This window comes from Mus caroli, unplaced genomic scaffold, assembly GCF_978045245.1.
Source record: "Mus caroli unplaced genomic scaffold, Mus_caroli_1 scaffold_6, whole genome shotgun sequence".
Taxonomy (NCBI): Eukaryota; Metazoa; Chordata; class Mammalia; order Rodentia; family Muridae; genus Mus; species Mus caroli.
In genome coordinates this window covers 79,421,758-79,448,000 of record NW_028227261.1, presented here as the reverse complement: position 1 = coordinate 79,448,000, position 26,243 = coordinate 79,421,758, and the positions used below count along the sequence as shown (strand labels likewise).

Sequence of the window (26,243 nt, the reverse complement as noted above, 5' to 3'; positions counted from 1 at the left end):
TAATAGTGATTCATAAATATAGCTCAACAATTAATTTGGTGAATTATAAATGTGCCATCAAATTTTATGAATAAAATACATGAAGATATTATTTTGAACCAGAGCATTTCACTAATTTTTTTTTTTTTTTTTTTTTTGCATCAGAGATAGTAATAGGATGGCAGAATAAAAGGGGGAAAACAGTTTTGTTTTGTTTTTCACAATGGAGAAATTTTAAATTGCCAGATGAAGGCTAGTTAACAGAGAAACATATATTGTGCTGTTAAATTGACATCTATGCTTACTGCCCATGCAGAATTAGCTGATAAACAGGGGTGGGGGTGGGAGACAAAGTGCTTGTTGGAAATGTAGGGATCCAGAATCATTAACATACACAAAGTCCTGAGTCTGTGCTGCCTCATGAAGGTGGAAAAGGAAGGATTGGGACTTTTATCCAGAAGCTCCACCATCAGCCACAGAAAACATGGTGTGGATCTTATAATATCCGGTCCACTACAGTGGCATTAGCAGATTTCGTAAAGTCTAAACCTGGGAAAATGTTAGGAACCCACTTTATCTAAACAACTGGAAAGCTCTTACTCTTGCAAATTTTACAAACAACACAAATCAAGTATGAAGAGTGCAGGGTCTTTGGAATGTACCAAGAATCAAAGGAGGCTTGTTACTTGTTCCGCTTTAGCGCTAGTCAGATCACTTCTCCCCTATGGCTCCCATACAGGTTGTTGGGACTACAACAGTAGCTGAGAGAATGGAAGATGAGAGAGCTGCTGCTGAAATTATTTAATTGTATGCAGACAGCCAGGCATGATCAAAACACACCACATTCATTCCCATCATAAAGCTGTGTATGTGTACTTTAAAAATCCTTAATTTTTAGGCTACCATAACCAGATTTTAATCATGTTGATAGGGAATTAAGACAATATTATCAAAAACCCTAGTCCTAATGAGGCAATTGTTAGTCCAATGAAACAATATTTAATGTCTTTCACTGCTCTTTGCAAAAACTTTAAAGCATGTCATTAAGAATAATCATTTGACTCACAGTGAATTCTTCTACCCAGATGAGGTTGGAAGAATTCTCTTTGCAACCTGAGAGGATTTCAGTTACTGTGGAACTAGTGAAAGTTACCTTTGTTAATATATGTTTGCAACAAAGGAAATTGTGGTCCACAGTAAGTTTGGCTATAGCATTATGGCCATTTATAACGGGCTTGATAGTAGCTTCCCTTGCAGATCTGTCATGCTAACACATGAGGACATGCTTAGAACCCTTTAGACTTAGGGTTCTAACTCAAGTCAGTAGGCCAAAAATGTAATATATGCAAGGGCAGGTTGCTTTAGAGTGTACATTAATGGAGTCTTCTTAAGGGTAAAATATCTATGTCACTTTTAAGAAACATTTTATTACAAAAATCAATTTTGCTTAATGAAGTCTTCTGGGAGAGAGGACACTTTAAGATGTTCTACTAGTACATATTAAGACCATTTCATATTTATCATGCACTGTGTTATCTCTGACTAGAGCAAGAGAAGGAAACAGAAAGCACTAAGTGCAGTAATAAAAGCTTTTACTATAAATTAGAAGAGGAACAATAGGTATATTTCTTTTTGAGACAAAGTCTTGCTATGTAGCCCTTCCTGCCCTGGAACTCACTATATAGACGAAGTTTCTTTCAAACTCATAGAGATCTGTCTGTCTCTATCTCCCAAGTATGCTCTGTCTATCATGCTAGACCAAAAGATCCCATGAGAGGTAATTACTTCACTTATTCTACATCATATTTTCTCACCTCCCTAACAAAGTAGACTCCAAATAATCCTACTTTTTTTTCTCCTAGAACATTTTTACTCAGCGGGAACTGGTTGAGCTTAGCTTCTCTGCCACTTGAGACTTCATATATCAAACATGTCTTCTCACCTTCTCGTGACACTGAAAGAATGCTTGGGAGCCAGTCAGAAGGTCAGAAGGCAAATGCTCCATATAAAAGCATAAGCTGAATTGTGGGGAGAGCACTGTTATTCAAGAAGGGTACCACAGCATGCAACAGCCTTCCCACATTATCCAAAATCACAAGCTTCATGGAAAGAAATAAGATTTGCTTTGAAATCAGACAGACATGTCTTTTCTTGAATATTTCAAGAATTTAGAACAATCCTGGGCTCAAATAGACAACACTGCTGAGTGAGCAGATGTCTCCTCATATATTGCCTGGGTATCACTGCAACATGCAGCAGATCTGCTCACTCTCTTCATTTGATTGATAAAATAGATGAAGCCCAAGAAATCCAGGACAGTGTACCCAGTCAATGAGACAAGAATAATGGTGAGACAAGAATAATGGTTTGTGTATTTACAGAACCTAAAATCATAGTCTGACCTTCAATAACTTCCTGTACCACAATCACTAAGATAAATTAATTCAAACACTAAAAATTCTTTTATGTGTATCAGTCCAACCTCATGGAGAAGGATCTTTGTGCAGTACAAAGTAGTTAATGCAAAAACTCAAAACTAGCCAAAATATAAAAAATATCTTTGAAGAGTTCAGCTAAAATTTGGACATCAATATCAGATTCTCTCCTGGCAAGATTCAGGGACTATTGTAAATGAGGGGTGAGAAAGCTGTATAAGACAGAGATCAGGAAAAACTAGACTAAAACAGCACTCTCCTGACATGACAAGACCACAGCACACGCGAACTCACAACTGCACAGGATCTGTACAACACCAAGCCAGTCTACATTCCCAACATGGAAAGGCCAGTGGCTCAGAAGCTGCCACACTGGAGGAGGTATGTGCAGTTGATGGATACTGGGGTAGAGAGTACCTTTTCTTCAAGGATGTGGCTCAAGGTAGATCAAATGTGCAGTAGTGGTTGGATACTTATGAAAATATGGGCACAACACATTGGACTAGGTAGCTTATAAAGACAGGAAGGTGTTGTGAAGCGATCTGTCTGGGAGGAGTTAGGAGGAGGAGTGAAGTGTTAAATGCAAAAAGTATAACTTTTTATAAAGTAAATTTCAATGAGGTTTTTATTATCTGTGTCCAACATAGAAAATGATATATTTTAAGTGTAACCCAAATCTGATGTAGGTAATCCAGGCAGCAAACTTCACAATCCTAATGTGCAAGCATTCTGCAGAAAACAGAGATGTTCTATAAATGGTCTTCATCACAAATGTGTATGTCAGGCAGCTGAAATTCTTGGCATTATATATTAGTGACCAATAAATGATCTTTGGACTTCCAAAGTCACAGTTAAAAAAAATACACACACACACACACACACACACACACACACACACACACGTATATATATATATATATATATATATATATATATATATATATATATACAAGAATATTTGAGTATCCATTCATCTTATTTCCATGTGAAAAGCTGATTTTTAAAAAAAGTCCACTGAGTGCACACACACACACACACACACACACAAATATGTTGAAACAGGAAAAGTTCTTTCCAGCATTCTTGACCTTCATGATAGGCTGGACATGTTTTGGATTATGACCTCCTGTATGCTAGGCATAATCAGTTTGGTAGATTAGAGCATTTGAAAATATGTCTAAAGGAGAAGCAAGGTATAGTGGTTTGAACAAGGTTGGCCTAGGGAGTGACACTATTAAGAGGTGTGGCCTTGTTGAAGTAGGTGTGGACTTGTAGGAAGTATGTTAGGGGCTGGGCTTCAAGATCCTCCTCCTAACTGCCTAGAAGCCAGTTTTTTGTTGTTGCTGTTTTTTTGTTTTGTTTTGTTTTTTTCTGTTTACCTTTGGATCAAGATGAAGAACTCTCCGCTCATCCAGCACTGCACTTCCTGCCCTGATGATAATGGTCTGAACTTCTGAAACTCTAAGCCAGTGGCAATTATGTTATCCCTTATAAGGCGTTGTCTTGGTCATGGTGTTCCCTCACAGCAGGGAGAACCCTAACTAAAAGAGAAGTGAGTAGCAGGAATAGGGTATTGCTGTGATAGGCCTGATCATGGTTTTGTTTGGAGGAATGTAGATTTGGGGTTTTGGATTTTGAAAGCAATGCCATGCTTTAAGTGAGGCTTAGTGAGCCATACATACAGGTAAGAATATGGAAGATAGTGGGGCTGAGGGTGATTTGAACCGTGTAGCCCAGTCCAACAGGTTTCAGAGGAGAAGCATGGGGCCTAGAGACTGTTCTTGTAATATTTTGGTGAAGAATGTGGTTGCTTTTTGCCCTTGTCTGAAGAGTCTGCCTGAGGCTAAAGTGAAGAGATTCAGATTAATTGCATTGACAAAGGAAATCAAATCAACCAAGTTTAGACTCTGTTCTGTGGTTTACTCTTATAAAGAGTGTTTTTATCAAGCATAGTAAGCTGAAAAAGAAAAAAAAATACAAATGTACAATTCAACTACTAAAGGGGCACCAGGAAGTGGAATCCCTGTGTTGAAGGAGATAAACAGATTAAGGGAGTGGTGACATTAGGGCAAGATCTCACCCAGCTAACCTTAGTCTTTATGTGTTTGTAGTTTAATAAGGGATACTCATACCATATTCGGTGTTATTATTACCTGATTACTGTTTTATTTGGACTTTTAATCTGAAATAAACTACAATTCAGAAATGGAAGGCACACCTTTGATCCCAATCTTGAAGCTTGAAGACACAGGCTTTTGAACTAGAACTTGAAGCATAGAGGCCATAAAAATCTTAGGCATAGGCATGGTAGTACACACTTGTAATCCCAGCATTCGGGATCCAGAGCCCTGCAGATCTCTGAGTTTAAGTTCAATCTGCACAGCAAGTTCCAGGACAGCTAAACTTAGGCAGTGAAAGAGTTAGAAAACAGAAAACTGGTGATAATGTACTACTACAACTAGAGGTAGGGAGTATGTTCCAGCCCCATGAAGAATCAGAACTTGGCAGCTTCAGCCATGTGGCTCTGGCTTTAGAGTCAAGAGTAGAAGGGGTTACTGGAACAATTAATGCTAGTTAGCTAGAGCTAAGAAATTAGTGGTGAATATGAAGAGACCAGCATCATCTGGGAAGTGGTTTCTGACAGCAGAAAGCTCTGTTCCAGAGATAGCCAAGGTTGTACCTCCTGCTTCAGCTGCACTAGATTATGTGTAAGAATCATACAAGTGGGACTAGTTTTGGCAGCATGAAAGGATCATGGAGAGCAGCTGAGGCTTGATACTGTGAGAGGTCAGGAAAGGTGTTACAGTCAACAAATAGGGGATTATAGTTCAGTGATTGGATGAATTTCGGAAGAAACTTTAGGCTTTTAACATTGTTGAGACTGCTATAGACCATGGGGACTTTTGAAATTGGACTAAATGAATTTTTCATTATTCTATGGCAAGGTAGGGCCCCTTTAGACTGAAGTGTTTGAACAAGCCTATAGGGGGGAAGGGCAAGAGGTAGAACAAGAGGTAGAATTCAATTTTCCCAAGGAGTGGCACTATTAGGATGTATGGCCTTACTGGAGTAGGTGTGACCCTGTTGGAGGAAGTGAGTCACTTTGGGAGTGGGCTTTGAGACTATCATCCTAGCTTCCTGGAAGCAGTCTTCTTTGGTCTGCCTTTGGTTCAAGATGTAGAACTTTCAGGTCCTTCTCCAGCACCATGTCTACCTGGATACTGCCATGCTTCCTGTTATAATGAAAATGGACTGACCCTCTGTAGCTGTAAGCCAGTCCAATTAAAAGCTGTCCATTGTAAAACTATCTTTGGAAATGGTGTCTCTTCACAGTAATGGAAACCCTAAGACATAAGGGAGTTAACATTTTTCAGGTATTTTTAATATTCAAGTCAGTATGCCAAATGCTTCACAGATAAGCAATTAGTTTTTCACAATAACCCTAAAAGATGAAAGAATTTTTCATTTAGACGTTTAGTGTGTCTGAGCCCATGGAGTTAGAAAACAAGGGAATGCCCATATGAACTCTTACTTATTATAGCAAGAACAGGAGTGCTCTTGGGCCTCTCTGTTTCACTCTCTCTTACTTTCCCTTAACCTTGATTTTGTGATTTCTTTTCTTATTCTCCAACCCACAGTAGACAAGAAAATAAAAACCATTTTGTCATATCGGGTAAAGTACACTAACGCATGTCTAGGCTATCTCTAATGTATGTTTGATGTTCTATCTCTCAGCCCATGTCTTTACTCACTCTATGTGCACATCCTGGGCAACCAGTAAATTCTGGAAATAGGTGGGAAAAAGTAGTAGTGCTTACACACATGGAAAAACTAGATAAAATGAAAGTAAAATAACTGAGAAAAGTGGAAAGCATTTTGAAGTTAAGCATGTCAGTCAAATGTTTGTACATATATACATATATTTTATATATATTTATGTATATATATATGTTTGTATATACATATATATATACAAGAACAAATGCCTCATAAATTAGACATTTATACATATGCATATACATGTGTGTATACAAATATTTCATTCACAGAATGTTTTATTTACTTGTATAATGTATTAACATGAAAAATGACAACTTTATTAAAACCCATAATTTTGTATAACTCCTATGCTCATCTAGTGGAATTTCGATGTCCAGTTTTCCAGTTCTTACCACATCTCTGGATAGCCATGAGAGTGCACAGATGCAAAAGAATTCAAAGCTAAGCAGTGTACAAGGGCTGGACCCACACCTTTAAACCAATGATATTATATTTCTACTCTTATTTGCAGCTCACTTCAGTCTTATTTTATACTTTTTCCTAAGACAAATGTAGATAGAGTACTCTCTCAGTTTCCTCACAGCAATCCTCCTCCCTCAGTCTCCCCACAGCAATCCTCTTCCCTCAGTCTCCCCACAGCAATCTTCCTGCCTCAACCTCCCCACAGCAATCCTCCTCCCTCAACCTATGCCTGGTGTTGTTTTCACGTTTGCTTTATTGGTATTTTGCTTGTTTGTATTTCTGTCTTGTGGGGTTTTTGTGTGTTTCTTGCATTTCTGTAGTTTTTGTTTGTTTGTTTTTCTCTCTCTTCTTAAAGGAAAGCACCAGGGGAAGAGGAAAAAGATGAAAATATACTCTACTAAAATTTTTTTCTCAAGTAAAAAGTAAAATGTTAAGAATACTGGCCTGTATTATATCACTTAATTTAGTGTGTCAGTGTGGCTGTTAATTCATAAGTTGTGTGTCTGTGTGCCCATGCTCGAAATATAGGAGTGAGGTATATGCATGTATAGGAAAAGGTACATGACTCTGAGGCCAGTTGTAGAGAGTTGTCACTCTCTACCTTATTCCCTCAATGCAGAGAATCTCACTGAACTTGGAGGTAAGTTGCTGACCAGGAAGCTCCTGTCTCCACTCTCAGGGCACCTGACTTTTTACCTAAGAGCTGGTATCTGCACTCAAGTGCTCCTGTTTATATGGGAAGTGCTCTTACCCACTGAACCATGTCTCCAGCCTCTCATTGTTTTTTAATAGGATAAAATAAGTTGCTTGCTCTTCTAAGGAAAAATGTAATTAGGACTCTGATAATTAAGCCTGAGATAAGGTATTTGGTATATCTGTGCCCCAAATCCCAATAAATTATGCATGTGTAACTTTTAAAGCTGCATCTTAATTAGTATCTTAAAATAAAACTAATTTTGAAGACCACGATATTGAAGTTTTAAAAAATCATCCCAATTTTATTAGTGAAAGGTAGCTAAATATTCAGCTTTAATGTATAACATTATTTAAAACTCACAAGAATTGTTGTTCTGGAGTAAATTCCTTTGCAAATTCCAATTCACAAAGATGGTCTCTGTTAACTTCATCATATTGCTCCCCATTGACATAGATAAATCACCTAATCCAGTTGTCTTAGGAGACATTCTATTCCAGTTTGAACTAGTGTGTCCCTCTCTGATGGATTAGTTTGGATAACATGTATAGTTCATGGACTGCATAGATATTTCTTCAAATATCCTTTATGGGGTTGCTTTGAACAAGGTTAACTTGTAATTCAGGACACAAAGTAAAATAGATTGCTCTCCCTTTTGTTAGGGTAGCACTAAATAAAAATGGGTAAGCATTTGCACAAATGAGAAAGAACTCCTTCTGCCTAGAGCTTGCCAACCAGAACACTAGCTTTTCCTACTCACACATAACCTGAAGCATCTGCTTTTCCTGGGCTTTAGGCCTGCTGGCTATGGGACTAGAAACATACCACCCAGCCTCTTGGGTGCCCAGCTTGCCAACACACCTAGCAGATTGCTGGACTTGTCAGTCTCATTAATCATGTGAGCCAATACCTAACAAGTGGGATTTCTGCTGGCATTGCTGCTGGTCATCTTTCTCCTGAATACCCTGACTGGTACTCCACCCCATGTTCTGGACAAGTAGGGAGTCATTTCTTAGACATGTAAGGTCTCTGTGGTTTACAATCTATCACACTTGCTCTGTCTGAGAGGAGGCTATCCTCTGAGCTTTTCCTCTCAAGTCTCCTCTCTGTCTGAGAGGAGGCTATCCTCTGAGCTTTTCCTCTCAAGTCTCCTCTCTGTCTGAGAGGAGGCTATCCTCTGAGCTTTTCCTCTCAAGTCTCCTCTCTCCCATGATGCATCATGTAAATGCATCGTGCATTTTCATCACACTCGTGATCAACTGTAGGCTTCACTGTCAGAAAAATGTTGCTCTTCCATGATAAAAGCATCAGATAACCCCCCCACCAAAGATCTTTGCTGTCTGACCCAGAACAAAAAATCTCAGGCTCTCTAGGTGTTATTTTCTAAAACCATAAACAAACTGACAGATACTATGACACCAAGTTCCTTTTTGACTCAACACTGCCATAATCTTTTTATGCTAATCATTAGTAAACAGGCCTATGGCTTTTATATGCATCTCAAAATCATTAAATATTTTATCTTACTATGAGGTAAAGAGAAGAAAACTGTTCTTTCTTGAACATAATTATTTATAATGGTATTTACTCACTTTTAAGACATGATACTGGTGAGGAGAATAACATCATGATGGTTGCTAGGAAGGAGCATGTACCATCCACACAACAGTGCTGATGAGAAGAAATGACAAGCAAACAAGGACAGCCCTCAAGTGGCATACACATCAGCAGAGAAGAATCTTTTTATCTCTTCTCTTCCCAGAATCTCCCAACACTGTTTAAAGGGGTTCCCTTTTTGCCTTCGTGACACGGAATAGAATTTTGTTTTTAAGTCCTAAAGATCAAACTGCTGAAAGTCAGCTGCTCCTCCATAACCTGCCTCTGCCCTCTGCCCCCTCTTTCTTGCAGGGAGGCAGCATTATAAAGGAACATGTTATCATTTTGTTATCAATTTACTCCAAGTGCTTCACCATTTCATAAGCTCTCCCAAATAGTCTTCCCTTAGCACCACAATTGTCAGCAAGTTTGTCCTGTGCTGGCCACCCTTCCTTTTGTTTCAGTCTTTCATAAAAATCCTTTTGTGTGACAGTCAAGCAGCTGTGCTTTGTTCTTTAATGTTCCTAGCCTGGATCCCCAGCCGAGATCACTTTATAACATAAACGGCAAAGTACCATTTTCACAGCAGGGACAACTGTGTTCATCTTCAAAAAGAGGCATTAATAAAATGAGCCTGTAATGAACATGCTAATTCTGCTCGCAGGATAGAGCACAGAGGCACAGGCTTCGCTGCCACCTCCCTGAATGATGGTAAAAGTTGTTCACGTTCCTTTTTCCTTAACAACAGCTATAATGGCTTTTTTTTTGAACAGACATATTATGCAAACATCTCTCTGTGTTTTACAATGCAAGGCTGCCTCGTCTCATCCAAACTGCTCACTGTGTTTTACTATCTCAGTAACAGTCACCTTCGGGGAACATGCTTTTTCCATCTTGCAAGAACTGACTTCCTGAATGAGGCATGTCACTGAATCACAGAACAGTAGCTGAGAAGGGATCTGACTGATGGGATCTCCAAGCTAAGGGGTTCTCTGTACAAGAGGTAAAGAAGAGAAAAACAGGGGGCATAACTGAGTAAACAGGGACACGGGCAGGTTGAATAAGAACATCATCTATTTCTGTTCAGTGTGGGAGCTCAAATGACCACAACCTGGGCATAAATATTCTGCATTGTCTAACACCTAATAGTGCCCTTATCCAGTGATATATAAAAAAGTATCACTTACTGAACTGAATTTGTTAAAACGTGTAAATGGAATGCCTTGGATTTGGCATGCTAACTATTAGGCTGAAGCTGTACTTGGCTTGCGTTTCATGAAAAGCTAGTTTTCAGTGAGCAGATGAAGAATACAAGGTGATGTTTACTGTTTAGCTGCTGTGATGCTGGTATTGCGCAGGCAGTGGTTTGGGGGTGGCACTATTTGTATATGGGCAAATATCTGGACATAATCCATGAAATTTATTTACTAGTTTCGTGTTACTAGTTTGAATGAGAAGTATGTATTTTCAGACTGCCTCCCAAAAAATAATAAGCTCAAGAAACATGTATGATATTTAGTCATGCTTTAAGGAAAAGAATGATTCAATTATTTTAGAACTTCTTTTTAGAGAATGGAAAAAAGGATTCTTGACCCTTTCCTCCAGCCTTAAAGTACCAGACATTTTTAGATTTTTCAACAGTGAGAAGAGACTTTGCACATGGTAGTCTCATCTGCCCAGCGGCTGATAACACACATCAGTAGAATGTGCTCTCTCCCAGTTTCATTATATATATTTCTATGTTTCCCTGCAGATATCAGGAAAACCTCACAGGTAATCAAGTCAGGATCCAGAGAACCAATTTCATCTGGGTGGCAATTCTTACACCTAAGATGTACTTTCTGGTCCCTGGCATGAACCAACCTACAAGTCTAATATTTAATCCATTGTCCTCCCCAGTATCCCACAGTGGATAAGCCTCAGACTTCACTAAGCTCTTAGTGGCCCCTGCAGCCTTCCCTTGCAGCCTGCTCTAGAGGCACTATATGTATCTAGCAATCATGCAAAGCTTCTTAATAAACGAGGTAACTAGTGCCAATACATGCTTGTGCTTATAAAACAACAAAAATTGAAGGCAATAATAATAATAATAATAATAATAATAATAATAATAAATAGAACCTGAACGACCACATTCATATTGCATGGTCCCCTCTAGGCACCACTTACTGAAGGATATATGCTTAACTGTCCAATAACTCATCCCAGGACATGGTCAGCCATGGGACTTAAGGTTTCTGTCCTGTGAAAATGGTTTTGAACGTCAGGTCAATTGGAAAAAAAGCTCTTGAGGGAAAATGTCCCTGAAATGCTCCTTCGGTGCACATGGGTGGTCAGGGTATTATAGTAATGTCTTCTGCATTTTGCCACACAGGTCAGACATTTGAATATCCAATTACTTAGGTGCTCCTGGAGCCTGTTTGAAATAAATGAGTGCTCTCCATCCATCCTACTTAGACAAAAGCCATCATGACAGTTGGCACATTTTTGGCATTTGTCAGCAAAGTGGGAAGGAAATAAATGACCCATGTAGCTGAAACAGGCCTGTGATGACGGCCACTGGACAGCAAGGGTAAAGTGGTCTCCATATCCTACAGCGTGAGAATGCTTGAATATCTGCCAATGCGATTTGCAAGAGAAAGTAAACTCAAGCCGCTAAGAAGGCTCATTAGTTCAAACACAGACACAGTTCCCTCCCTAACTCTTCACATTCTAAGCCCATAAACACCAGTTTATTGCTGGCCTATTACTAAGAGACTGTGAGCAATAGAAAGAATTATCAGCATGTAGAAAAGATAAAGAGGTGACTCTGAAAAACAAAGATGATTACACCCACAATTATCTCATGAAATGGCAATGGAAAGAATGCTAAGGTTGGGGCCATTCTACTTTTCCACATTTCAATGTCACCTTTGAGTTTTCTCATGAAACATTTTCAGAACAGCTAAATACAGGTATCTAAGAATGGAAAGTTAAATATCTTACTAGAAGCATGTATTTTCATTTAAATGAATAGCAGATGCCTAATAGTCATGTAGAAAGTCAAGATCATATTGGAGTTGTAAAATGCATTACTTTACACAGTGATGAACTATTTAAAGCAGAGGAGACACAGGTCCAGCCAGCCAGGAAACAGGAAAACATAAATTCCTGTGAATTTCTAAGGAGAATTATAATTTCTGCAAACACTTTGTTAATATCTTCATGAAATAAAGATAAAGACAAGCAAATGACATATATTATTTCCTTTGCAGAAACTCAAAGAACTTAGTGATTTTTTTTAAAAAAATTTCTAACTCATTTTATCTTACCTTTTTGTAATACACTTTCTACATGCTAGAAGAATCAATTGATTATTGTTCAAAGTTTAAAGGAATATCATAGATTAGTCTGAGATTTGCTCAGGTATAGATGTGTAAAGACTCAGTCTAGTTCCCAGCCTGGATACATTACAAATACACACATGTAGATTCACATATATCTAGATGGTCCATAGCAGAAGTACACCATCTATAATCATGGATGAGTACGTCATTAAAATTTTACATCTGAATTCCTAAAACTCTCTACATTTTATCTTACTAGATATTGCAGCTGCCTGGTAGATTTTATTGCTCCTTTTATTTTTGCAAATGCTTTAAATAATTTTTAAAGTTTAAAGTACATTTTATGTCATCCATTATGAGCCCAAAGACTTAGGATTTAAACCCTCATTGTCTGAGCTTCATCATGGATTGAAATTGGCTGCAATTCTTTAGAATTTGAGATTCTGAATCCTTCTGGTTATGAAAGAATGCATTTATTTAATCTGCAATGGGCATGTTTTCTGCAGTATAGGGGCTTTCATGATCCCTTGTTCCTTAGTTTGGGACTCTATTTTCAATGGAGCTTTTGGGCTATACTTCTGGGCTCTGAGAACAGCAGCAAAGGGATGTGGCCAGAAGCCTCACTTTTACAGGGAGCTGATGTGCCTTTTTACTAGACCTGACTTTTCACATGCATGCATCATGATGGAGCCTTGAAACTCTAGGGCTGAACTCCAAAATCCTTGCAGTTTTTTGTTTTTAACCAATCATTTTAGGAAAGGAAGCTTCTTGAATTTTGTAGCCATCAGGAGGAATCAAGAAAACAGTAGCAGCAGGAATCAAGAACAAATCTAGACATAAATGATGCTAACAGTGGAGAGAGCCACCTTTTCCTGTCTAGATAGCCTTGCCAAAATCAAAATGGCGTCTGGTATTTAAAAGCAAAACTTCTTTTCATCGTTATTTTCTTTTCTTGATTAACATTCCTTCAAAAACCAAGAAGACACCCATTGTCTGATCAACATTTGGCACATTCCAACATTGTACGGAAGCTCTTTCCTCACGTGATCATACCACAGCCCTGCTCTCTGAACTGTCCCATAAAAAGAGCACTTGACAGATGGAACTGCCACCATGATTCAACAACCATAACTTGAGCACTTACCACGTAAAACTGTGAGTCTTGTGGACACACTGATTTCTCCCACATTATTCGAGGCCACACATTCATAAATGGCCTCATCCCGTGGAGTCCTTAAGGGCTGTATTCTGAGAACTGATCCAGATCCATCGTCAAATTCTATTACCTATTAGAGGAGACAATAGCTGTCACAGGTGTTGTTACAATCGTCTACCTCTCAGCTAAACTTCTCAGCACAGGAGTGAGCCAGCCATTAGGCGCTGACTAGACTAGGCATCATTCTGATAGAGCACTGGATTCTAATAAAGTGGGACAGGAGAACATTTGATCAAATGTATATACCTTGTACCAAACAAAAAAGAAAGACTTAAAATTACCAATAGACAAGGATAGATTACTTGTCCCTACCAAAACCCTCCATGATCCTCTCATTAACATATCTCAAGCTTAGTAATTACAAGTACACCACAGCTGTGATGGATAAACTTCAGTTACTCTCTTTGGCAACAGATGTGCTTACGTGGATCCGTTTAAAACATAATGCTTGTCACCACAAATATTTCTGTCCGTTTAAAGGGTCTAGTTCTTAACTATATATGTGATCAAACCCCGAAGAGAAACTGCATAAATCTAGTACTTAGGCAGCCAACAAGTGAGCCAACCCAAAGCCTGGAAGCCTGCATTAATTTTGCCATAAATCATTCCATTTATTTGTTCCAGCTTAACATTTTCTGCCTTTTTATGACCTTCTTCTCATGAAATGGAGGCTTGTCTCACCAGGCCAAACATCAGTGTGCTAAGCACCAACCCTGGATTCGCTGTGATCAGGAGCTCCACTCTGAATGGGAAGAGGAGCACTGGTACTAACAGCAGGGAAGAGAACCAGCATAAAGTCTGCGACCCACAGTGGTGGTGGTAGGCATGTATAGCAGTCAGGAGCAACACGGTTCCATCCCATGATGTCTTCCTGCAGCTGCTGACAGGGACGCTGTGTTTTTGCAGTGTTTCCATGTCCCTCGATTGTGAATAACCTGAGACTTTCTATCCAATCCAGTTGTGAGGAGCTTAATCCCCATGTCTGTGTGCATGTATTACCATACAGAGAAAGGCGATTACATGTTTTAATTGTATTCACTTTAGCTCCTTTATGTGTTCCACTTTAACTGTAAATTCAGAAACACTCAAAATGTTCCATTTCTCAAAACACCACTATGTATTTTCAACTCGATTAAACACACATCTAAAAAGAATCTAAGAGATACAAGTCCCAGTTATTAGAATCTTTCTTAAATAATCCACAATTTTATAAAAAAAATACTTGAGTATACCACAGTTTAATATAGAAAACGTATGCACATAATTAATGTAAATGTAAATTTAAATTTATTTTACACTAATTATCATTATATATTTATAAACTTTAACTATTTTGTATATTGAAACATTTTTATGTTGTTATGCATTAAAAGCCAGTGCTCTAATTTCCACTTTGAAAGCAATCAATGCATGCTTTCTATGTGCCAAACACCATACTTGGCATTGACAGAAACAGCAGCAAAACATTCTCTCTCTCTCTCTCTCTCTCTCTCTCTCTCTCTCTCTCTCTCTCTCATGTGTGTGTATATGTGTGTGTGTGTGTGTGTGTGCATGTACACACTGCAAATCTGGTTAAGAATTTTTCAGCCCAAGACTTGAAATCACTTCACATAGTTGCTTTACATAAAATAATTTTCCCTGAATTTGTTATTTTGGTTTTGTTTTCTGAATTTGTTTATATGATTCTCATTAGCAAGTATGTACAAAGAAGATCTCATGCTTTGAACTATGTGGTCCTATCATTTATTTTTATAAGATTTATTTAGAAGGTCACTGTCAACAGAAAGCATATCAAAGAGCTCTTGGGGAGAAAAAAGAAACTTTTAACTTAAAAGGGAAAAAAGTTCATATACGCCAAATTCTCACAAACAACATGTTAGTTTGTGAATTGTGTAGAAAGTTCCTTGAAAAGTTCAAACCAATGTATCTTAAATTCAAACATGCAAAAATAAAAATTTATCCCTAAATTTGTAATATTATAAGTTATAACTTGAAGTTCGAATTTTAAATTTCACTGCTATTTCTGATCAGAATTCGTCAAAACATGACCCTGCTCAGAACACTCTGAACAATGATTATCCAGTATTCTGAGTTTTAGTTGTAATATTACTGTTCATCAGAGATTATAATCAATTTTCCCAACTGTGAACTAGGGCATGAAATCTATTAGAAAATCAGGCAAAATGGAAGAGAGATTTTATAATTTGGGTAGCTCAGGAGTCTTGGTATCCCCTAAAAATCAGTACACTCTGGACATCTTCATTTACGAGTATGGTGTGCTTTGGAATGAACAGGTTCCTAAACCACAAACTTCCTCCCAATACTGAAATGACAGCATCATTGTGTACTTTTTTCTGAAAGAATCCAGAAAGTCTCCACTTGATTCCCTGAATAATTACTCTGGCCTGTCCCTTTTACATGGTACTTTATACTAAAACACAAAAGAGATTTTCTTATTATAGTCCATAGGGTTAGTGAAGTTGAGTCTTGATATTTTAATCCACCCTCCTCTCTTGACTTGGTAACAGAGACCAAAATCCCCTTCCAGGAAAAAAAATCTGAATTTAAGGTATAAGATTGGATATAATTGATCCCATTTTCAACAACAAAATTTAGAATCTGCTGTAAACAAATGGGCACTGTTTACCCATCCATATATTGTGTTCAGATCTAACCATGCCACTCAGTAGCACTGAGGAGGATAAAAACTTCTAGAAAGATATACATGTTTCATCTGTCCTTTGGACTTGGAAAAATGAGGATATAGGATTATACCTTGCAATCTTAAGAGGAAACAGTCTGAAGATGAGTCTAGCAGACATATCTAAGACCCCATTATGCCCCTTACTTGCAATAGAAACCAGAATCTCAGACATGCAATTAAAAAAAAAAATCCCCAGACCCTAGTTAAGTCCTTATGCAATGACCACATTCTCTATCCTCGAAAGACATTGGATTACAGTGCTCATTGCAGGTAACATAACTGTCATAACTCAGTGCTTATTACACCTCAAAGCAGAGCAGAAAGAGAATAGATGCATCCTTCCCCAGAGAAACAGAACAATGGACCTAATACCTCAAATCTCTGGTTGCTGACTTTCTTTCCTTTTTTGTTCCAGACAATTTTAGGTCTTGGGTCTCCTGTAGCTTGACAAATGAATGATGCAACTCCTCCAGAGACCCCTGTCTGATCAACCGGAGTTCGTGTAAACCTGGGGGGTGCTGAAAGAAGAAGAAATAAACACCACAATTAGCAGCAATATTGAAACAGATTATGACCCAACTCCACCTCTCCCCTCCCAGGACACAGTCTTATCCACAGCATCACCTTGCAAATGTAAAAAACCCCCAAGGCAACCACCTTCTGCTTTGGAGGGTAACTTTGTGGTCAAGGTCTGTTATCTCTTAGTGCTTTCATTGCTAAAACCTGAATTAAGGCAGAGAGCCAATAACATCCAAAAAGCAACATCACACATTAATTTTTATTACCAGTATTTAAAAATCCAATTTGTCCACGGTAACGAAAAGCTCATCAATCAAAGTGAGTAAAATTCCAGCACTTTGCTTTGATGTCGCTATCAGGATGTTGCCAGAAAGCAGCACTGCCACAGGTAGGCTATTAAAATTAGTGACATTTAAGGGATGTTCTAGGAAATTTTAAAGAGACAAGAAATATAGCCTGGAATTAGAAGGCACAGCAGGAAGCAGGAAGGGGGAAATGACACAGGGGCAGTCACACATTGTCTTGTAATGTAGAGCCTCATTTTGTGAAAAGGAACCCAGAGAAGCTTCCCAAGTCACAGGGAAAGAGTGTTTATTAGAAGACATCAACTTATGGTTACTTAAGAAGAAAGAATGGAATGGAAAATGAAATTTTCTAGAGTCTCCATCTCAGTTGATTCTTCAAGCAGTAATATCCCTTTCCTCTCTGAAAACACTTCTTTCCTATGTTATATTTTCAAATCTAAAAATCAGTCCCAGGGTGATGACATAAGATGTAGTCCAATATGATGAGTATTTATATATAAAATATTTATTGAGTAGTCTGATTAGTAGAAGAATATAGGCAGCGTGAATATAAGTAAAACAAATACTAATAATATAAATGTTTATGTTAAAATGAATTACAATATGATTAGGAAATAGTACATATAAGAAGGAACTATTTAATCTATGATATAAAACAGCACTTATGAATCAATGAAAAAGTATAAAAATGTAATGCAGAATTCTGAGGGACATTTGATAAGAAAACACTTAAATTGTGCACAATATGTGAAAACATTAATGACGGTAGCTTGTAAAGTAGTGTTTTAATTGCTTTTAAAATGGTTCTGTTTTCATCTGTGGAAATATAATGTCTGTTTGTATGAATATATATGTGCAGTGATCTGAAGAGGCCTGAACAGGGCATCAGATCCCCTGGAGCTAGAGTTGCAGGTTATGGGCTACTTAAGCATGGACTGGTCATGGAGCAAGAGCTTTTGACTGGTGAGCCATCTTGCCTTTCTCCATATTTAAGATTTGTAATTGTTATATTTGAAAAAATGTTTTCATGTCAAGAACATTTTACTTTTCCACTTTCCTTTCTTTTCTTTTAATGGCTGTACAGATTTTATCACCTACAGTTCTTTACTGTTATCCCTGACAACAGGTGTAACTACTTCTAGTTAATATTTAAATATAATGTTCAAACTCCAGGACAGAAATTAGCAACATTATATCTTTTTTGTTCTTTGCTGTCATGAAACATTGTCCTCCATCATGTTTTCATCTGATGCCTTGCAATACCCATAACATGTTCTAACCCAGTTTGATTTCTTGGCAGATTGAAAATCCAGATAATCTCAAACCTACTGTTATTTGACAAATGATGATGACAGACAGGTAGGTAGGCAGGCAGGTAGGTAGATGATAGATAGATAGATAGATAGATAGATAGATAGATAGATAGATAGATAGATAGACAGACAGAGAAAAAGGCTCAGAGACAAAAGGGAAATCATATAGCTTTACTGTTTCTTCACTGTCAAGACATGAGATAGAGACAAATTATTTTGCAAATATAATTCCAGTTTTGCAGGTTCCTATCTAAATATATGATTACATAAATGGGGGAGCTCAAGAGAAATGAAAGAGAAGCATCTTTACAATCTCATCATAGGAAGTGACTCCTCTTCTCATTAGCAAATTCAGCTTTTTGATGGAAACACAAAAGCCTGGGGCATGTTTATGTTAAGAAAAATTAGGAGTACAAGTGGGCTCTACCAGCCCTGTTCAATACCACACACTCTAGCATCCATGGATAGAAATATAAATGAGATAATTACAATAAGCAGTGAGAAATACTTTAAAAAGATTGAAATTGACTAGTAGTGAAAAGGATTAAAAAAAACTAATTAAAAAAAACCTAAAGAGTTATCATTAGTATATCATTATTTTCCAGAAAAGAAACCTGGCATTACAAGTTTTCTTATTTCTCTTTCTATCATTTCAAGAGAAGTAAATTGATAAAAAAAAATGCCCTTGTCAGTACCAAATAAAAATAAATTTATAAAAATAAAACCAATCTCATCTATAAAACATGACTAATAATGAAAGAAAATTCCTCATAAGCATCCCTGTGAAACAAAGCCCCCAATTGTGACAATACTGTTAATTCTGAGTCCTTTAATCTCCTTTCTATATTCTAAAATTGATCAACCTGAATTAAAATTTGTTTAAACTGCCATTTAAATTGCATTAAAATTTCTTGCAAGGTTGTAGAAAATATGAAGGGCCAATGGATGAGATGACTCTGCACATACCCATTATGTATTTAATAACCCTAAAGCACTTGCTGGTTCCCCTGCACTAGGGAAGCCTTTGTAAGACATACTGTTCTGTTTCTATTCCCAAAGAATGAGGGGGAATTTACAGATTTTTAAAAATCGGCAAGAAATAGTTGCCATGCATTAAAGGATACATCTGCTCAGAATTTCCAAACCATAAAAGGAATAGATATCATTGTTTTATGAAGGATATCAATATATATTTTTGATAATTTTTTAGTACACATGTATGTTGTGTAAATGACTTTTCTAGCTGGACCAATTCTAAGACTGGTGCTGCCAATTCTAGGCAGAGAGACAATGGAAGATATGTAATAGAGGGCTAAATTCCATAACTCCTGTAATGCTAGGGGAAGGTGAATATTTTCATCTTAGGAGGCATAAGAACATGAAACAGAAATTTCCCATCTACACTGGCAAAGATGAAAAGATCTAGATGAACACTCTATCATATTTTGGTGTGCACGCTTCCCAAATGTTAGTCATGCTCTTTAGAGTCATTCCTTCTTTAGAAGGAAAGAGAAGTATACAATTAAAAATTTAATACAATGTTTGACTAAATCCCCACAAACAGGGATATCACAAAAGAACACATCACAGATGAGGACAAAACACACAAGTGCATCAACAGTGCTGCGTAAGGAACATTTTTTTGATGAAATGCAACACTTCTCCTGAAGATAAGAAGCAAAAGAAATGCAAGAGTATAGAGGGAAACAGTAATGAAGAACCACAGTATTTCAGTTAAGACTATATTGAGCCGTGGTCTTCCAGTCCTAATTCAGCTAGCTAGGTGTTGTTGCTACTTACATATAGCCACTAAGGCTGTACTTTGAGTGATATATTTCTATTCAAGCTGTTTTTGATAAGTGAGAATGTATATGTATGTATGTATGTATGTATGTATGTATGTGTGTGTGTGAGTGTGCGTGTGAGTGTGTGTGTGTGTGTGTGTGTGTGTGTGTGTGTGTGTGTGTAAAATGATAGGTACTACAGAGCTCAAATTACTGTTCAACACAGAAAGTCTATGTTCCAAATGCAAGACATGGAAGCTACAAACACACATAGGAATAAGAAGATGAGCTTAGTAGATACTGTGAAATATGTTGACCATAGTACCTAGCTATATTCATTCACTGTACAACCTCATAATACATTCACAGTGCACATAGAAGCTCTAAGAGTACAGTAGACTGTCATTTACTATGGTAGCGGAGGATGAGCCAAAGGCTGCCAATTGAGTTTTATATGATACAACTGAATTTTGATACTATACTGTGTTTTAAGTTACTGGCTTTCCAAGGGCAAGATAGTGCGTACACAGTACTCTTATAAAGATAAGCTTATAGGAGTGAACTAATTAAGACTAGCAAACTCTCTTGGCCATCCTGAATCACATGAGCTACTGAGGACAAAGTTGTCTCTTTAGGACAATTTGTTAGGTAGAGCCAGACATTCACAAGACAAAACCATTGATGAAAAACCAGTATCTATAGAAAAGCAGTATTGGGGAAATTCTTACATTTTAAGATGACTCAGGTTTGATATAATTTGGTTGGTCAACTAAGACGGCTTTAAATTAGGATCACAGAGAGAACAATGATAAAGCGAAGGGAGAAACCAGGTGTCATTTGTCTAATGTAGCTCTAATTAATATGGCGTTTCTGTGGACATCAAGGAAACATGTCTCACAGGGGAAAACCCTAAGCAGCATGTAACTAATTGGCTTCATTCCTTTTCACTGATTATCCTTTCCTTAAATAGAGAGTTTTGATTTTAAAGGAATATTAGTCATAACATTGTACTCAAGATCTTAAAATGAGAAGGCTAATAATCTTGAGGGATACAAAAGGAGAGGGGGAACGTTCAGTAGGAAGATGAAGGCAGCCTATATTTAGGAACCTGCTTTCTCCCTTATGGAATACCTTCAAGTTGAGCTATCTCAGACCTGTCCCTGCCAATGTCAAGGCAAGGACTCTGAAAAATAGATCAGAAACAGCATACCTGCGACAACTTGGTTGGAAATAAAAGAGCACAAGAGGGAGTTCAAGAATGTTCAAAGATCATTACAGCTTTACCTTGTTGTATAGCCAGAGGATATAGCCTAGAGCCACTGAAGAAAACACAAAGAGTGGCCAGAGCTCGTGTGCATGCTATTATGATAAGCTTGATTTCCACTGGGCTTGTGTGCAGGGGGAAGACAGTGACAACACCTTCTGGGCACAGGATGAAAGATTAAGGTCCCAAGGGTATCCGAGGAGGACTGAGTCCATGGCTCAGCTGTCATCTGCATGGTTTTCCCAATATGTGTCCTATAAACTGTGGCTAGTGTAGAGGTACCTCACTTGTCACATAGTTACATTAGATCTGAATAGGGCCTTTCTACCCAATCCTGTCTCTTCAAACTCAAACAGACTATTTATGACTTGTTTATCCCATTTCCATGTTAACACAACTAACTAAACAACCTCTTATCTTTACATTTTGATTTACAAGACAGAACATTTCAGAATTGATTAAAGAATAATTATTCTTTATAACTTGCATGCACTAGACAATTTTTTTTTGCAATCTTATACTCAGAGTGTATACTTCCTACAAAATGTAATTTGGACTCATATCACATAAACTGACAGAAAGCTTTAGAGAAGTGGTTCTTAGCCAGCGGTTCATGACCCCTTCGTGGGGGGAATCAAAAGACCCATTCACAAGGGTCATATATCACATACCCTGCATATCAAATATTCACAGTACAATTCATAAGAGTAGCAAAATTACAGTTATGGTGTAGCAATGAAAATAATTTTATAATTGGGGTCACTATAACATGAAGAACTGTATTAAACAGTCATAGCCTTAGGAAGGTTGAGAGCCAATGCTTATTAATACAGATATTTGGAGCAGAAATAGGAAGAGAAAGAAGGATCAAAAGAAAGCAATGGGGACTTACTGACCTGAAGAGACTTCGACTATCTACTCTCATTGTTAGGCTTTGTTTTACTATGCCGAATCAGAAGGCAGAAAGTTACAGATATTGCACATGCAATGTACAATTCTCATTATGTTGTATTTTTAAAAGTGTATTCAACTATTTTAACTACAAAGGACATAGTGATGGTATTCCACAGGATTAAGTCATTTTTGCTATTAGAGCAGTTATAGCTCACTAAGAAAATCCACCAGGAAAATGCTCTCTCAGAAAGTTCTCCTATAGTGTGACACAATTCCAAGAGGAAAATAGATCAGGGGTGAGGTCACCAATCATGAGCCATGGCTAACAGAGAAAAATCACAAAGTTCATTCAAATGCTACCTGGATTCCAAGTTCAGCAGAGTTGACTATTGGCATAAATATATACATATATATATATATATATATATATATATATATATATATATATATATATATATCATGAAAACAACCAACCAACTGACATCTTAAGGTTCTTGCTACTGCTTCATACCCACTGCTACGCCTGCATAAACCATTGATTTTATTAAGGCTTCAACTATAAATTCTTTGTGGATGACTACTGGAGTGTGCTCACATTTTAAAGACAGATGCCTCTGTACATCTACCACTCTATTAGCTGATAAGGGTTAGTACATGCACTGGTGGACAGGAAAAACACTAGGAAGAAAAAGATAACAGGAAAGAAAGAAGTCAGGAAACGAAATCTGACTTTATAAAACATACATTCCACTTATTCCACTTAAAGTATGCTCTCAATGTCTGGTTTTCATTTCTAATACTTGTAATATTATTTTCTAACATTTCAGAGGTGACACATGAAAGCACACTATGTCATATACTAAGTATCCATCATACCACATGGCCACTTCTGTGTGAGGGACTTCATGTCCCAGAGGCTCACCCTTTGAGACTCACCTCACCTTTTTACCTAATTGTCCCATGACCAACTCAGGCCACATAATACACCTCTAACAGTCTCTAGATTCTGCTTTCAGACTCAAGAAGAATGACATTGCTTTCTTTCTATAATGGACCTTAGAATTACATGGGAGCCACAGAGGAAAAAAAATGTACAGTTGTGTGGTGCACTATCCCTAAGTCCATAAAAAGAGAAATTCTGTTTAGGGGAGGAAAACAATCTGTCAAGAATTGACAGATTTGCTTAGTACTGAGTGTGGCCGGTTGACACTCCCCCGCCTTCAGGTTTTCATATCTTCAATCAATATTACAATATTGTCCTGGAGGCTTTTTAATTCTTTACAACTTTTGTTCTAGTGCTTCTAAAACAATGTAATATCTATGTATTTTCCACTCACACACTAAAGAAATCCAAGAGCTTATATTTGCCAAATAAATTCAGAAATTGTTTGACTTTTTAGATCTTTCTGAATGGCTGCTAGGCACATTTTCCAATGCGTGCCCACTATGGACTATCGTGCACTTGGTTTGCATGCACTGCTCTATGTTCTTTTCTGGAACAGAATGGATTTTTGTGGTTTCCCCATTTCGAGATTTTTTTTTTCACTCACAATAAAATCCTCCCAAACTCTCTCTCTGAATCCCCACTTGAATGAAACCATGGACCTTTAGCCCCTTTATCTCTTTTATCACATGTTCTTTACCTCAAATGAGTCTTGATAGCATATATTTCACTGTAGTTACTATAGAGTCTATGCTTCCTTAAGTACCACATGAGCACTATCTTGAGAAAAACCTGCAACCTGATCACCTCACAGACCCTACCATGCTCATTGTACAAATTGTTTTCAGTGGATAATATAGATAAGAGTTACTGAAAATATCCTATACTTTATGTCAGTGAATAATTTTAAGCATTTCCATCTCATCTAAACAAATTAAATAGCAGCTATAACAGAATTATATTTAAAATACATCTAGATCAATTATAATTTTAAAACAACAATTTTATATCATTAAGTATGTAAATAGACTTTTTTTAATTGTCAAAGGATTTCAGTCATTCCTCTTTCAGTATCATAAAAAGACTCTGATAAGCACTCTTAAAATTATTGTCTCATTTGCATATAACTGTGATGCTCTTTATTCTTAATGTAAAACTCCAACATATATTATAAATTATTACATATAGGCTGAAAAATGAAAACTTAAAAGCTTCTCATAAATTTTAATAAACTGGGTTTGAAAAAATAATGTAAGTATTCACAGTTACATTTTTTAGTGGTCTACTTATCTGAGCCATGATTAATACTAAAAATTATAACTTTATCATTTCCAAAGTTTCATGTATTTTAAACTAAGAAGTAGAAGGTGGAGATCAAAAATGAGATAGCTTGAGAAGGGCTCTGGCTGATCCACCACCCAAGGAAGAAATTCTTTTAACCCTCATTTGAACATTTTTTTGTTTAGACATAAAAACGTCATTCCTGGTGATAAAGTCACAAATATCAACAAAAAAAAATGAAGCGTTTGTTAGACAAATCTGAATATATAACTGTATAATATAAAATTAATTTTCAGATAAAATAGGTCAAAGTAGGCAGGAATATGTTAGATTTTCAAACTTGTTTCTAAAACTCTTAGGGAGAAAACTTTTCATAGAAATTATATTACAATAATTAATACATTCTGACTTTGTTTTTAGGATTTTCTGTCCATTTTAGTGACTCCCATGGTCCTGTGTATTTTATTTTGCTCTATCAACAAATTATTAAATCACTTTTATCTACATATAAAATAATTGAATACTTTAAAGTAATATAGATTATTATTTGTATAAATTTCAAATGTGCTAAATGTTACAATTTGTTAGCTTAGTTTAATTTTTAATGGGTATTACTGGGACTCTCATTGCTTTTAATTAAGCAGCATTAAGGGAATATTCAGCAAAAATTTAATTCAATTCATCTAAATTTTCCAGTACCCCTGGGAGTTCAGATGAGTGACACTCATACCTTCTCCTCAAGAGAAGTTACTTATAAAGTAAATGATGGGATTTCCTTTGAAAAAGATTTAAGAACTAAGTCATCTGTGTAATAGTGTTACAAATAAAAATAGTTTCAGGTAATGATATTACATTTAAAATTGTATAAAAAGACAATCTAAAATGATCTAGAATGTGTTCAAAGTGCAGAACAGATATAAAAGTGTATGCAAGAAAGATTTCTCTAAACATCATTTTATATGTGTTAAAATCAAGCAAACAGCTTGCCAATTTATAAGCTTGCTATGGACCCTAAAGGAGCTCATGGATAGGAAACATTCACCACAAAGTCCACAATACTCTCAGTAACCAGTGAACAAGGATAGATCATTCGCACACTGACCAACCTCACAAGGCAGCACATCATTTCTAGTTGGCTTTATGACTCACTGAAAATGTCCATGCGTATGTACACCTTTTCCAGGTTACAGCCTGTGGAAAATGTTTTAGCTACATACATTCTAGAATTACCTTCGCAGTTCAACTAGACTAAAATTGGTGTCAGCAAAAATATGGTTGCTTGGCTCCTGGAGGAAATTATCTCCAACACCACTGTCCCTGGCCTTCTACCCCAGCTTCTCTACCAGATCTCTTCAATCCTGGATATCATTTGCAGTTACTTCACATTCCAGAGTCACAAAATAATTGCCAGTTCTGCTGTTTAAAACACTCTGCATATAGTATCAGACCTATTCACATTTGTGGATACAAGAGGGCAGGTCTGGCACTCAGAGCAGCAAGCAGCAATAGTGTTTTCCAATATATTACATCTTAGATGTGATCCAAGTTTCTGTCAGTTCTGGTAAAGCCTCACTATGGCTGGGATGAAGAATAACAACAGTTCATACAGCTTCAAAGCCTCTCAAGTTGTAAAGTCACACTCTTGGATCCTCTCTGATGTAGTTCATTTGCTGATGGTGTTCAAAATGCAACCGGAACTGCACATCACTCAAGATGTTCATAAAAATAATTAAACTAGGCAGACACTG

At 37.0% G+C, this 26,243-nt stretch overlaps 1 protein-coding gene across 25 annotated transcripts in view; it reads right to left on the bottom strand.

Moving 5' to 3' along the window:
- Nucleotides 1-26,243, bottom strand: part of Ptprd (protein tyrosine phosphatase receptor type D) — a 2,287,128-nt gene that overhangs the window by 289,074 nt on the left and 1,971,811 nt on the right. For all 25 annotated transcript variants that reach the window (XM_085839214.1, XM_085839210.1, XM_085839224.1 and 22 more), the window contains 2 exons: nt 16,565-16,710; nt 13,417-13,558 (listed from right to left, as the gene is read on the bottom strand). In XM_085839214.1, coding sequence (XP_085695340.1) covers nt 13,417-13,558; nt 16,565-16,710 — 288 coding nt within the window. The remainder of the gene's footprint in view (nt 1-13,416; nt 13,559-16,564; nt 16,711-26,243) is intronic.